This window comes from Salvelinus fontinalis, chromosome 9 (genome assembly GCF_029448725.1).
Source record: "Salvelinus fontinalis isolate EN_2023a chromosome 9, ASM2944872v1, whole genome shotgun sequence".
Classification (NCBI taxonomy): Eukaryota; Metazoa; Chordata; class Actinopteri; order Salmoniformes; family Salmonidae; genus Salvelinus; species Salvelinus fontinalis.
In genome coordinates, this window is record NC_074673.1 from 42846103 (window position 1) to 42862340 (window position 16238).

Here is a 16238-nt window from a genome sequence, read left to right on the forward strand (position 1 = left end):
TATGGAAACCAACAGGACTACGCCAACTATGGAAACCAACAGGACTACGCCAACTATGGAAACCAACAGGACTACACCAACTATGGAAACCAACAGGACTACACCAACTATGGAAACCAACAGGACTACGCCAACTATGGAAACCAACCGCACTACACCAACTATGGAAACCAACCGCACTACACCAACTATAGAAAGTCTTAAACAACTAACAGTAATAACACAGTATACCACCATAAGCCTATTGTCTTCTTCTATAACATTCCTGAACTAGCATGCATGCTCAAATGCAGCAAAAAGAGCCAACACAGGCCTATCTGAATATAAACCTTATCTTTTCGCTGATACACATTTTGTTTGTGTCTTGGAAGACTACTTGACAAAACAGACAAAACGTTTCATCTTTGTCTTTTTCAAAAATATGTCTCTCCCTGAACAGCATAGCAGCATAGAGACGGGGAAGAAATACTTCCTCACTGAATGACTAATGGAACAGCAAAACAAAATTATTTTTAAATGTACAGAGGGAAGAAGGGCTGGCAGGATGGTTCATTGTAAAACATCTGGCATTTCCATGTGTGTTCTGTTCTGACCAACCAGGATAGTTGGCAGGTTTTGAGCCTCCTTCCAACCCTCCAACCCCCCAAAACCCTTCAGCCTTCAGCAATGACACTCCGGGCTAGCGACTTTGATTTAAGAAAATACTCTCTTTTCACAGGGACATAAAGAGTGGAGAGAGAGGACCATGAGATCATTGACCCTCACAAAGAGTGCTTTTATTCCTCATCAGGAAGAGGAATAAAGGGATAGAGGGATAGAGGGATTGGATGAGAGGAATCTGACCTCTGCCAGCAACAGGTTATCTTTTCTGTCACTACTGTACAGGTGCGGACTGGGACCAGAAATCGGCCCTGGAATTTCTAAGACGTCTGCCCAATTGTTTCTTGAGGCCCCCATTATTACCTGAATGTTAATTTTGTGCAACAAAAGAGAAACTAAATAGACAGGCCCAACCATCTAGCATTTGCCCGAAATGCCAGATGGCCAGTCCGCCCCTGCTACTGTATAGAATACTAACTGACATTTAGAGAGTAACTGGTTATTTTAGGTGGCTTGCACAGCAATGCAGGTTTACTCTTGCTTTTGGAGCACAATATCTTAATCACATCTAGCTGCTTGTGCATTCAAGAGGAGCTATAGCTACTTCCTATTGTATAGACAGAGAGTTTCCCACCTACAACTGGACTCTGCCTGGTGGTCCTAACAGTGTTGGTCAATGCAATTTGCTCTCAGCAATTAGGCTGCAGTAAAGAACTGCATGTTTAGGCAGTCTGTGGTGGGATGGAGGAGGAGCGTGGGAGAAAGAGAGAGAAAATTAGTGAGGAGAGAGCCAGAGAGAGAGAGAGAGAGAGAGAAAAGGGCAGCTGAGCCCACCAATATTTATCTGTTTTTATCTTCCCCTACTATTTCTACTCCAACTATTTGCACATTGCTAAAACACTGCTTGAAATGTCTTTATCTTTTTGAAACATTTTTGAGTGAAATGTTTACTTTTAATTCTAATAGTTAGTTGATGTTGTTTTGTGTCATCTTACTTTTGCTTATTGCTTATTTCACTTGCTTTGGTGATGTAAAAACATGTTTCCAATGCCAATAAAGAGAGGGTGGAGACAGTGCCCTAGTGCACCTAATCTATCTGACCAGTTGACCATCAACTGTATAAGAATGTCAGCCCTAATTTACAGGCAGCGAATAGATTGCTCTTCCACACCATCAAAACCAATTATGCATTTGTTGTGCTTCGAGAGCAGCCAACCAACACAGTGTTTACTCCTGACCTGATAGTAGCAGGCAGTGTGTGCACTGCACACATTCCCATAAAAATAAATGAGGCCTACTAGCAGCCAGCCAGCCAGGCAGGCAGGCAGGCAGGCAGGCAGGCCTACTGTGGCCTTCAAAGAGAGGCATTTATCAGTGCATCTGGAGTGGAGCCTATCAGGCAAAGTCGTGGAACCATAGCCCAGGACACCTCACAGTCCTCCTGTCCTAACCCGGCCCTGTGTCGTCTCTCTCCTTTAATCCTGCCTCATTGTGTGTCTGCTCTACTGCCCTTTGATGAGGCCTTCTGCAGGTGTCTTCTCTTTCTCCTGCTATCTATCTATGTTATAACAAGACCCTGTTGACTTATTAAAAGGTGAGCAGGAAGCTTGTGTTTGCTTGGGCTCTTTGAATAGAAAAACCTGCTGATGTTGTATCTAATCTGTGAGGTTAGGAATATATTAAAGGAAGACTGGGTGGTTGGTGGATATCGATATTGACAGAACCACAACTTGTGTGAGCAAGATAGCTGCTACACCTCCTTTCTGTTGTCATGTCTTTGGCTATGCCGGATTAAGTAATATGACATGTTATTCTATAAAATCGTTTCTCCGTAATTAATATTACCTGATTGAGCTAATCATGTAAATGTAATTAACTAGAGAGTCGGGGCACCACGAAAGAATATTAATATAGCTGTTATCTTCTGAATAAACTCTTAAAGACCTAGTAATATTTTACATCAATAGCGGTCAATATTAATCGTCACCTTAATTCAGTCTCATCTGAAAGTTGTAAATTCTTGGTTATCTTTACGAACCCTGGCTAACAAGTTGAATCAGCAATACAAATTGGGTTTAATTATTTATTTACTAAATACCTAACTAATCACACAGAATTACATATACACAGAATGAATCATACCTTGATTACAAATTACGTCATAAAGGAAAACGTCCCTAGCAGACGGAACAGATATGACAGCTGGTTACACAAAAGAAAAGGGGGCTGCGTTTGACTTAAAGAGCGGGAAGACTTGAGGAACAAAGTCTAAATACAGTATCTTATGAATTCTAAATTACCGCCCATTTGGAAAAGGAAAATGCAATAAATATTTACTCTGAGCTGCGCTTCGGTAGGTTGGTGGTAGATGGAAGGCCGTGTTGCCCAACCGAGTCCTTTGAAGAATGTCTCTGGTGGTAATTGAATACGTTGTAGTAACGTCGTTGTGTGGTAGACGGGATACTCTGTCTGTTCTTTCCTAGCCCACGTTTGCAGCTGCTGTTGCTAACTCAACGGCTAGGAGGTATCACTTCTGTAGTGAATAAGAGTTCAAAGTTCATACCATTCGCAACCAAAGCTCACGCTGAGGTTGGCTTAGTTCTGTAGTTGACATGTTAGTCCTTTTAACGCAAAAGGCTACAGACCTCACGTACTTGAAACAGGAGGTTATATTGTCATCAAGGCTTTATATAGGAAGGGAGAGGAGGGCGTGTTTGAAAAGTTTTATAACCCATGTTTCTTCACAGGTGCGGGCCACTGATTGAGCAGAGCCCTAACCTTATGAAAACCCAAATCTCTCATTTGGAAGCTAAAATTACATTTAATCTCTTCACCAATAATTTTATATTCAAACATTTAAATTGAACAACAATTCCATGTGACTCCGATAACTACAATGTGCAGACTTTCCACTGTAGATGTCACGCCCTGACCTTAGAGATCCTTTTTATGTCTCTATTTTGGTTTGGTTAGGGCGTGAGTTGGGGTGGGCATTCTATGTCTATGTCTTGGTTCTATGTGGTCTATTTCTATGTGTTTGGCCGGGTGTGGTTCTCAATCAGAGGCAGCTGTCTATCGTTGTCTCTGATTGAGAACCATACTTAGGCTGCCCTTTTCCCTCTTTCTGTGTGGGATTTTGTTCTTTGTTTGTGTGCCGCTAGGTTGCACGACGTAGCTGTTCGGTCGTCGTATTCTTTATTGTTTTGTTGTGTCGTAGTTTCACTTCGTGATTAAAATTATGTGGAACTCAAAGACTGCTGCGCGTTGGTCTCATTCTTCCCAGGATGATCGTTACAGTAGAGTTTATGTCATTCTATCATTGATCAGAATGTCTCAGATGACAACCAAACTGACATCATATTCATTAAGTACCACCGCATATGATCAATTGGTCGGATTACCAGAATATAGTTCATTTCCCCCTCCCCTTCTGATGTTCCCAGAATCTCTATGTTAACCAAATGTCACATCAGTAGGGTAGAGAGAGGAAAAAGGGGAGAAGAGGTATTTATGGCTGTCATAAACCTACCCCCAGGCCAACATCATGACACTGTTAAACAATGGCCTACCAAGAGTCTTCCGCCTCCCACCCACTATCTGACAGTGCCTACAGAGAGAGAGAGCATTTTTCAAAGGACTCCAGTGCCTGGCTGATACCCTCCAGATTGTTGTCCCTCTGTGTTTGCCACACACAGACTGATGGAGTGAAAGGCAAGCATATTAAGGAGGTATTGGCCTGGCCCCTCAGGTCACTCCAACTACTTCACAGACAATGGCCACAACCAGCGGACAATAGCCGTGTTCAGACAACAAGCAAATCAAGTGTCCAGCATATAAAAGATTTATTGCATCAGCCAACAAAGGCTGTCACAAAGCTCCCCGCGAGCTCTCCTTTAAGGGCCTGCGTCATGGTGAACTCTGCTGGGTCACTTAGCTTTTTGTGGGCCTCTCCACCACCTAAAGGCTGTAGCTATAAAAATTCTAATGAAATGGAGAGCATTCAAATAGCAGCCTACAAGTGCAATGCTCTCCAGTTTCTATATTTGTCTTCGCCAGTGCTACAAAGTAAAAAGCCGTCATTTCTTTCTCTGTTCCTCCGCGGTCTTGGGTGTGACAGGGGATGGCTGGCTGGGCTGGAACGCATTTTAGCTTTATTAAATAAAGGATTTCAATAACCCGCTTAATCAAGGCTCAAATCTTCTTGGTAAGCCAGCAGCCAAGGATCGTGACTGGGTAGAATTTGCATTTAGGACAGTTATTTCGGCTGTGGCACAGAGCTGAAGAACAGAACAGGTCATACTGGGGCTAAGAGTGAGGGGAACCCCAGTAACAATCACAGTAACAATCAGACTGTGGTTATATAGTATAATATAGGAGCAGAACCAGACTGTGGTAGGTCTGTTACCTGAGGCTGAACAGGGTTGCGTGGGTTCACTGGCAGGGCCCTCTCTCCTCTTCCTGTCCTGTCTGTAGACGAGGTGAGGTTTGTTGTGCTCCTCGTCGTACTCCTCCCCCTCCTCTGCCTTCATCAGGGGCTCTAAGAAGTATTCACCATGCTGGGTGGTAAAAGTCCCAATCTGGAGGGGAGAGAGAGAGAGTGTGAGAGAGAGAGTGAGAGAGAAGAGTTGGTTAGAGGTCTGTGCAGTGTGGGTCATATGAGTGACAAGGTCAGTGTATATGACAGCTATAATATGACGGTTGAGTGTCCATACCTGCAAGTGCATCGAAGTAATAGCTGAACTTCTCATGGTAATTAAAACGTTTGTTCATTCAGATTTTAGAGTGATGTAGCTGTTACAGCATGTGTGCTGTTACCCTGAGTTAATGTTCAGTACAGTACACAGTGTGCTATGCATCATTAGTTCCATGACTAGCCCGAACAACACAAGAATAACGCAAAATTAATACCTTCCAATAGTACACTGTTTTCCGAAAATATCAATTTTTAGCCGGTGGAAATGGAAACAACATGGAAAAGAGTAACACGATCTTGCCACGGCAGTATTTGAATGGGCCTTCATGGTGCCGCGGTATATGGATGGGCCATCAAGCCCTCCATTTGAATGCAAATTCCATCATTTGCATTCTGGAATGCCTGAAGAAATATTGAGTACTTTGAGTAGAGGACATTGCGTAATAATGGGTGAGATGACAGCATCACCCTCAGGCAATTTGATGATAAAAGATGGGCTTGATTGACACATACAGTATATCCATCATATGTCATAGCATTTCTTTCATATTACACAATATTAGCATCCCACCTAAATCTTACAACCCGTGTCTTTAAGGATGTCATTATGAATGGTATTTGAGAGTGCACTACTCAAATCCTGTCTTGAATGAATGACAACCAATGGGAGGAGTGATATCATTGTGACAGGATTTGGCAAAGCAAATATTGATGTGGAGGATGAGGCCCTCACAAAGCTGCTTAGTTCAACAGCCAGTCGCTCGCTGGCTCACTCAGCCACGAAGACAAAGGTGTTTGTGTGGTCATTTCACACGCACACTTTAACAGGATATTGTGTGGTGGAATGTTATCTTTTTGGAGGTAATTTCCATGAGCATCCCCACAAGTGATCGGTGTTTGAAAACAGAAAATATCCAGAAGGGCCATGGAAAATAAAGGACGTACCATGTGTACATTTCCTCTTTTCCGTTCACGGTAGGTGGGATAAACACTTGAACACACATACCCTTGTATGTTGGAAAGCCTGAGTGCTGCAGACCTACAGTAGCTATAGGATGAGAGCTCAACCTAAGCCCAAGGACAACATAATGACTGGGTTGTACTTGTAATAACAGGACCCAAAGCAGAGGAAGCAAACTATGGCTATAGTAGTTAGAAGCTCTCTCTAAGTCTCAGTCTTGTAACACCGTGTGAAAACCACCTCGATCGCCCCCGCCACTATGCTCTTCTGACGACCTGTCAGTATAGTGAGGATGAAGGAATGTGAATGTGAACATGAATAGAGCAGAGTACTAACAGAGTCCAGTTATACTGTCTCATTACAAGGCATGGTACTGGCAGCATGTGCTGGGTGGGAGTGCTTGTATACAAGGCCATCAGCAAACATCTTGTAGCAGTCTATCCCATGCAGCGTTATGTCAAGGTGCACGCAGATACTGTCAGCCTAAGGTACTCACACCGGTACTGTACAGTAATGTCAAGGACTGAGTGATTACTGAGTTGATGAACTGTAGACTGGGCACCGGGCACTTCCTGTATGCGCTTTGCACCAAAGAGCCTGGGGCCAAGACTGTGGTGATGCACAGACTGTCTACGACCTACCTAACATTGCACATTGTATGACATCTATCAAGTTCTATAAGAACAAATATGAAAATGCTGTAGTAGTAGTACATCGTCGGTGTGAGGAATGGACTTCTTCCCATAATCCCACCAAACGTTCCCACACGGCTAAATACACAGCAAGTGTCAAGTCTTTGTTTGCACAAACTAGGAAGCATGGTGTCAGGGGTTTAGTAATAGTTTCTATTCACTTGTAAATCTGACAACCGAGTTTGGACGAACACAATAATGTTGCTGTTCAGGAACAGGTGCTGTAACGAGCCTTTGGTGGAGGGGACTCCACAGAGAGCTACAGGCCAAGGCCATGGTGAGGAATCTCTGTCTGTTGACCCACAGCTAGCAAAGACCACTATGACTGAGTCATCTAATGGGACATACAGTAAAGACAGCCCATCTCTTAAGTTAAACAGACCGTTAAAGTGTCTAGCATCTGAGCTTTACATACACTTCACAACCCAGCGCTGGGTAAATACACTCTTAGAAAAAAGGGTTCCAAAAGGGTTCTTCGCCTATCTAGAACTTTAAAAGGTTCTTCGGCTGTCCCCATAGAGAACCCTTTGAAGAACCCTTTTTGGTTCCAGGTAAACACCTTTTTGGTTCCATGTAGAATAATCTCTGGAAAGGGTTCTACATGGAACCCAAAATGGTTCTACCTGGATTCAAAAGGTTTCTACCTGGAACCAAAAAGGGTTCTTCAAATGGTTATCCTATGTGGACAAGTTCTAGATAGCACCTTTTTTTCAAAAAGTGCAATGAACAGAACACATATTGGGTTATTTTTGACCGAGCCTGTTGGGTTACTTAGTTGGGTTTTTGAGCTACATGTATGATCCACCGGGTCAGATCAGAAGACTGGAGGCGTGGCTTAGTAGGGGCGTCACTTTTTATAGTTATTTTTGGCCACTCGTGAAATCAAATGTCATTTCGGTTCATCTGGTCTGTTGTACTGTCAACTCATGTTAAAGTTGAGCAATGATACTTTTGTAGCTTAATGAGGCTTACACAAGATCCTCAAGTGTCTATGTGTGTACCAATGTTGGGATAGTTACCACTTTGTTATGTTATTTAAATAATAATTCTATTAATTGTATAATAAAATATGTTATGTGCAAAAATATTGAAGGGAAACTTTATTTGCAGTTTACAAACATAAAATTATGAACAAGAATGACATTGACTCTCACAGGTGGACAAAAATACCTAGAGTTGAAGTCAGAAGTTTACATACATTGGAGTCATTAAAACTCATTTTTCAACCACTCCACAAATGTCTTGTTAACAAACTATAGTTTTGGCAAGTCGGTTAGGAAATCTACTTTGCGCAGGACACAAGTAATTTTTCCAAAAATTGTTTACAGACAGATTATTTCACTCATAATTCACTGTATCACAATTCCAGTGGGTCAGAAGTTTACGTACACAAAGTTGGCTATGCCTTTAAACAGCTCGGAAAATTCCAGAAAATTATGTCAGGGCTTTGGAGGCTTCTAATAGGCTAAATGAATTCATTTATTAATAAATGAGCCAAGACCTCAGAAAAAAATTGTAGACCTCCACAAGTCTGGTTCATCCTTGGGAGCAATTTCCAAACGCCTGAAGGTACCATGTTCATCTGTACAAACAATAGTACACAAGTATAAACACCACGGGACCACGCAGCCGTCATACCGCTCAGGAAGGAGACGCATTCTGTCTCCTAGAGATGAACGTACTTTGGTGCGAAAAGTGCAAATCAATCCCAGAACATCAGCAAAGGACATTGTGAAGATGCTGGAAGAAAAAAGTTTAAAAGTATCTATATCCATAGTAAAACAAGTCCTATATTGACATAACCTGAATGGCTGCTCAGCAATGAAGAAGCCACTGCTCCAAAACCGCCATAAAAAAGCCAGACTACATTTTGCAACTGCACATGGGGACAAAGATTGTACTTTTTGGAGAAATGTCCTCTGGTCTGATGAAACAAAAATATAACTATTTGGCCATAATAACCATCGTTATGTTTGGAGGACAATAGGGGATGCTTGCAAGCCAAAGAACACCATCCCAACCGTGAAGCACGGGGGTGGCAGCATCATGTTGTGGGGGTGCTTTGCAGCAGGAGGGACTGGTGCACTTCACAAAATAGATGGCATCATGAGGTAGGAAAATTATGTGGATATATTGAAGTAACATCTCAAGACATCAGTCAGGAAGTTAAAGCTTGGTCACAAATGGGTCTTCCAAATGGACAATGACCCCAAGCATACTTCCAAAGTTGTGGCAAAATGGCTTAAGGACAACAAAGTCAAGGTATTGGAGTGGCCATCACAAAGCCCTGACCTCAATCCTATAGAAAATTTGTGGGCAGAACTGAAAAAGCGTGTGCGAGCAAGGAGGCCTACAAACCTGACTCATTTACACAAGCTCTGTCAGGAGGAATGGGCCAAAATTCACCCAACTTATTGTGGGAAGCTTGTGGAAGGCTACACAAAACGTTTGACCCAAGTTAAACACTTTAAAGGCAATGCTACCAAATACTAATTGAGTGTATGTAAACTTCTGACCCACTTGGAATGTGATGAAATAAATAAAAGCTGAAATAAATAATTCTCTCTACTATTATTCTGACATTTCACATTCTTAAAATAAAGTGGTGATCCTAACTGACCTAAGAAAGGGAGTTTTACATGGATTAAATGTCAGGAATTGTGAAAACCTGAGTTTAAATGTATTTTGGCTAAGGTGTATGTAAACTTCCGACTTCAACTGTATCTGAAAGCCATACCTCCTGAAAATAACCTATCGATTGCATTCAAAAAGACCCATCTGCTGGGTCAACCCAACTTGAAAGTTAATAAAAACCCAACTGATGGTTAAATTAACCCATGTTTGGGTAATCCAAAGGGGTGGCCTATTGGGGCTGTGGCTTTCAGCTAGTTATTTTTGGCCACCCGACAGAGTAAATGTAACTCATGTTCATCATGTTAAGTTTGTACACTGCAAATTTAAATTTCCCTTCAATATTTTCACACATTCTGTATTATTTATATACAATTAATAACATTTGTATTTCACTATTATTCCAAAGTGGAAACTATCCCATGTCAACAATGGACTAATGAAACAAATACCATAAGATCGTTTTTGGGTGAAATTTTCCTTTAAGGTACTCTTACTCTTGTGTAAGCCTAATTAAAGCTACTAACGTGTCAGTGCTCAACCTTAACATGTATTGACAATACAACAGAACAGATTAACCCCGAATGACATTTACTCTTACAGGTGGCCAGAAATAAATGTCTGAAGCCACGCTCCTACTATGCCACACCTACCATTTTCTGCTCTGACCCGGTGGATCATAGCTCAATCACCCTGCATCAACAACCCAACTTAAAGAAAACAATTGGTTGTTTGTGACCCAGCAATTTTTTTTTAGCGTAGACATCTATCACATGGCAGCTGACAGTAGAAACAGAGAGAGGGACATACTGAATGGGATACATTGGGGGTATTCTGAACGTACCCCCGCTATGTTCCTTTAAACAGAGAAACCCTAGGAGGACACACATTTCCCACGGTGTGAGTCATACTCTAGATTCCTCTCAGCACCTTCATTAGTAGTTATCCACAGGCCAGCCACTTTCTCCTGTTCCCCCACAAGTCACAGCACACTTTGAAAAGACACAAGGCCCTTAGCTCCCTGGAGGGAAGCCTTTGGGCACCAGAGGCAAGAGAAACTTCCCCGTCTCAAAATGACCCCTTTGTTTCAGAGGCTTAATCATCCCTTAAAGCCCTCATCACACCAACATGTGCTCATCCGACGAAGCCCCAGCAGCCTCAGTGCTCAGAGACTAAGCCGACACGTTTATGACCCAATAGCCTAGAGCCATGGGTGTACTGATGCTATTGTCCTGTCTCTCTCAATGACTGATGATAACATCACAGAGGGTACTAACACACTGTGCGGAAGCAAACATGTTTGGAAAGGAGCTTGAAGTCATATATCAATGTTTGGAAAAGAGGTTGAAGTGACATCAAGTTGGAAAGAATGACAATCAAAGCTTGTAAATGATATCCTATTTCTTCTTTACCAGTAGATGAGGTACTGTATGAACGGTATAACTGAAGTCATCCACGTAACAATTAAAGTACATAGATAACGAAGTAAGAGAAGGGTGTGTTTCACTGGAAACACAATCCGTTGATTATGTGTTGTGCTAGTTATACAGCCATGCAGTACATCTTATACGTGGCCAGTGCCAGTCACCCCAGGCCAGGATCATGCAAACTGTGCATATCTAAAATAAGTGTGACGTCACTGATAGGGCTGCAGTGATATATGCAGCGGGAGACTCCAAGGCTATGGCCCTCTGTCACTTTCTGTGGCCAGCTAGGCAGACGTTCAGTTCCCACTGAATCGCGACTGAGGTCAAACCCTGCCCCTGTACCAGTAACCTTAGCTGACCCATGAAGTCATCCCTTCAACAGTATCTGATATTCTCTCACCCACTGAAACTAACATCCAATAACTCCATTATAGCTCCATGAGATATAAGTCCATGTGTAAGATAGATACACAATAAAAGTGTCCAGAATGACAGAAAGTATAGTGGGTAGGCTTAACATCCCTGATGACATAATACATTGCGTCATTATAGAAAACCCCAGGATGCTTAAAAGTTGATTAGTATATTCCAAGAGGCCTAGGCTATGTGTCATTCCATAATTGGCACAATAAAAACCAACAAAATGTGTGCCAAAGGACTTTCATAATCTAAAAAAAACATTATGTCATAGATACCCACTTTGGAATTCTATCCAGCAGAGGAAATGATGTGAATTGTGTAATAGCAACATCAACTCAGTGGTATTACTGCTGAACAGGCAAGAGGGGGGATGCTGCCCTGTCCCTGTCCCTGTCCCTGCTCACACTGTGGTCAATGACACTTCAGGCCATACATGCTCATGTTACATATATGCACTTCAAACACAAAACGAATATATGTTTTATTGTCACATACACTGGTCAGGTGCAGTGATATGTGTTGCTTTACTGGTGCTGTGAGTTATGGGGGATATCCATGGAATCCGTTGAAATGGGAATAACCAGGGAGAATCAGCAGAGCCTATTAAAAGTATTTAAGTTTAGAGGGGAAAAGTCATACTCACAAGACCAGTGCACAGACTGAAGACTGCAGTGGATTCAATCTTGGCGTTGACGTGTCCGCGGAAAAAGCAGTGCCGCATATCGCTGTCTTCTTGTTGTTGGGACTCCGTTGCGTTGCTGTGTTCCGCTCCCAAATGTGTCACAGTATACGTGGGGGCAATAAAACCGGAGTCGGCGGTTAGATTGAGATGAAAGCGTTGTCCGAATGCCTCAATTCTGTAGTGAGCACTTAAACCATCCGAATAATCAGAATTAACACTTCTCCGTTTCCTTTTGTAGTGAAACTTGTGGGTGAATGATTCTCCGAAATCATTTATCCGCAGCGGGGTGATAATTTCATAGGATGACAACTGTTTGATGAAACTTTCTGAAATGCAAGGAAACGTGCATTAGTGAGATACATTCAGAGAGATTATAACGGTAAAATATGTAGCCAATAGAGATACGTCAATGTAACAGTTTTTGACAAGCAACTATTTTGTGTCACTTAGCCTACAATGTACTCTACTGGCATTTTCCTTCAGCGCCATTAGACTACTAAACAGTTCAAACATTTACTTTCAGATTTCGCATTTTATCCGGATGGATCCTACCATCCATAAATCAACGAGATAAGTAGCCTACCTTGTTTCGGATGCAATCGGTATTCCAAGGAGTTCCGGACAAGTGCTGACAGATGACACATTAGTCCAACCAGCCAGATTGCAAACTGCATGATTTCCCGGGTGAAGAAACCACCGGCTCTCGTCTCCAAGGCAGTAGGCAACCCTTCTCAAGCGGCGCTCACCTCTCCTTCTCCCAGCTTGTCAGCAACAGGTCGTGGGATCTGCGGAGGCTCTCTGCAGCACAAGTCTTGCAAAGTGCACTGGCCTCATCGCATGGCTAAACATGCATCCACTATGCTCTGTAAACACGCACTATTTACGATGCATAACACACTATTTGCTGCCTAATGTAAGCTACGTCTATGTGGAAAGGAGGGATCAGTGCCAACTAAGCTTTTCCTTAGCCATCCATAGAACACCCCTTGCACCCTAAAGGCTCGCCAACACAGGAACACAAGGAACGCCCCTAGGCCGAAGAGCCAATAGTGAGTGCGCCTCGGCCAACACACAATTGGGGCCGTCTGTACTCTGTGTGAAGAAGAACTGTAAAAGAAAACTGTCTCCATCAACAAGTTATAAAGCATTAAACCTGCAGGCGTTTAGTTAAACAGTATAAGTAAAGTGTTACCAAATGTTTTGCTGGGCTATTACAGAGCCCACTGCACACCTCTTTGCAGAATTTGATCGAAAAGTATACTCATTATTGTCCTATGGGTATTACGTATTATAGCCCACATAAAAGTTAGCAGAATGAATAACGTTTCCTCATTAAACCCATGGATCAGGAGCAATAATAACATCTAAATAAGGATTTAACCTATAATATGTGTTTAGAGTAAACTGTGGACCTACTTCATAGAGGCAGAGGTCAGTCCAGTTCTTCATTAGTCATTGTGGCACATAATGTCTAGAGCATACTTGATGGACACATGAAAGAGACCTTGGTTTTTTCATCTGCTTTGGCCAGAAATGTCACCTCATTGTGGGTGATTAGATTCGGTGGGCTCACCGGAAGAGCTTTCGGATGTGGTGAGGTCTTTTGCTTTGACTTTCAAACAAAAAGAAAAACATTCAAGAAGACATTGATGTTATGGCTATTGTCTATTCATTCAAAGATCCTCTCTGCCGTCGCAATTCTTGTTTCATGCGATCTACTGCCACTCAAACGTTTGCCTTAAAGTCAGTAAGTGAGGCCTACAACAGGATCCACAAGATGAGGTAATAAAATTATAAAATTCACTGACTTCACTTTTATAGGGCTATCACGGTGACAAGAGACCATTCATCCATTCTGATTAAGTGAAGCCAATTCAACTGAGCACTTGGACGGCACATTGACTGTCCAAGAACAACAGTATCTGTCCAAGCCCAACAGTATCTGTCCATGCATCACAGTGAGTGTCCAAGCACCACAGTGTCTGTCCAAGCATCACAGTATCTGTCCAAGCACCATATTATCTATCCAAGCACCACAGTATCTATCCAAGCACCACATTATCTATCCAAGCACCACATTATCTATCCAAGCACCACAGTATCTGTCCAAGCACAACATTATCTATCCAAGCACCACAGTATCTATCCAAGCACCACAGTATCTGTCCAAGCACCACATTATCTATCCAAGCATCACATTATCTATCCAAGCACCACAGTATCTGTCCAAGCACCACAGTATCTGTCCAAGCACCACAGTATCTGTCCAAGCACCACAGTATCTATCCAAGCACCACAGTATCTATCCAAGCATCACATTATCTATCCAAGCATCACATTATCTGTCCAAGCACCACAGTATCTATCCAAGCACCACATTATCTATCCAAGCACCACAGTGTCTGTCCAAGCACCACATTATCTATCCAAGCATCACATTATCTATCCAAGCACCACAGTATCTGTCCAAGCACCACATTATCTGTCCAAGCACCACAGTATCTGTCCAAGCACCACATTATCTGTCCAAGCACCACAGTATCTGTCCAAGCACCACATTATCTGTCCAAGCACCACAGTATCTGTCCAAGCACCACATTATCTGTCCAAGCACCACAGTATCTGTCCAAGCACCATATTATATATCCAAGCACCACAGTGTCTGTCCAAGCACCACAGTATCTGTCCAAGCACCACATTATCTGTCCAAGCACCACAGTATCTGTCCAAGCACCATATTATATATCCAAGCACCACAGTGTCTGTCCAAGCACCATATTATATATCCAAGCACCACAGTGTCTGTCCAAGCACCACAGTATCTGTCCAAGCACCACAGTATCTGTCCAAGCACCTAAGCTGCGTTTGAACCTGAGAGGTCCTCCTGAGATGTGGTTATTGTTCAGATTAAGTACATCTTTCTACTGTAGCTCCTCAGTCTAATGCTTCCCTGATGTGTTATTCATTCATTTCCAAGCCTCCCGTGAAGCCATTCAGTCCTAAACCACTCTCAGAGCTCGTTCATGTTCAAGGCCAAACTGAGAATGTGGAATAAGAATTTAATTTCACAAACAGCAACCAGTTACAGTCCAACTGCAGTCCCATTCGATATCCACTTCTCTGTAGTATAGCTCTATAAAGGTGATGAACTTACCTTTTCAGCTTTCCCCCACAGAGACACTATTTTACAGTGAACTTTCTGGTCCAACTCCCTGAAACCAAGAGAACAGGATGAAACCACAAAGAAGAAACCAGGAAGAAACCACAAAACACATTTATTTAAGGGACATATCCTCCATTGGATTGCCAAACAGGTACCAAGCCCCCCTTGGACTGTCACTTTATTAACCCTAGTACCTACCTCCTCACTCCCAACAGCCTACTCCACCCCTAAAAACATCACTCCCAACAACCAACCCCACCCCTAACAAACATCACTCCCAACAACCTACCCCACCCCCTAACAAACATCACTCCCAACAACATACTCCACCCCTAACAAACATCACTCCAAACAACCTACCCCACCCCTAACAAACATCACTCCCAACAACCAACCCCACCCCTAACAAACATCACTCCAAACAACCTACCCCACCCCTAACAAACATCACTCCCAACAACATACTCCACCCCTTAACAAACATCACTCCCAACAACATACTCCACCCCTTAACAAACATCACTCCCAACAACATACCCCACCCCTTAACAAACATCACTCCCAACAACATACTCCACCCCTAACAAACATCACTCCCAACAACCTACCCCACCCCTTAACAAACATCACTCCAAACAACCTACCCCACCCCCTAACAAACATCACTCCCAACAACCTACCCCACCCCTAACAAACATCACTCCCAACAACTTACCCCACCCCCTAACAAACATCACTCCCAACAACCTACCCCACCACTTAACAAACATCACTCCCAACAACCTACCCCACCCCCTAACAAACATCACTCCAAACAGCATACTCCACCCCTAACAAACATCACTCCCAACAACCTACCCCACCCCCTAACAAACATCACTCCCAACAACATACTCCACCCCTTAACAAACATCACTCCCAACAACATACTCCACCCCTTAACAAACATCACTCCCAACAACATACCCC

General features: G+C 42.9%; 1 protein-coding gene across 1 annotated transcript in view; it reads right to left on the reverse strand.

Moving 5' to 3' along the window:
• Positions 1-13122, reverse strand: part of LOC129862645 (A disintegrin and metalloproteinase with thrombospondin motifs 20-like) — a 141708-nt gene extending 128586 nt beyond the window's left edge. Inside the window, exons 1-3 of the mRNA XM_055934506.1 lie at positions 12690-13122; positions 12068-12432; positions 5006-5177 (exon numbers count right to left, since the gene is read on the reverse strand). Of these exons, the coding sequence (XP_055790481.1) occupies positions 5006-5177; positions 12068-12432; positions 12690-12780 (628 nt within the window). The 5' untranslated portion in view covers positions 12781-13122. The remainder of the gene's footprint in view (positions 1-5005; positions 5178-12067; positions 12433-12689) is intronic.
• Between the last annotated feature and the right edge of the window lie 3116 nt (positions 13123-16238).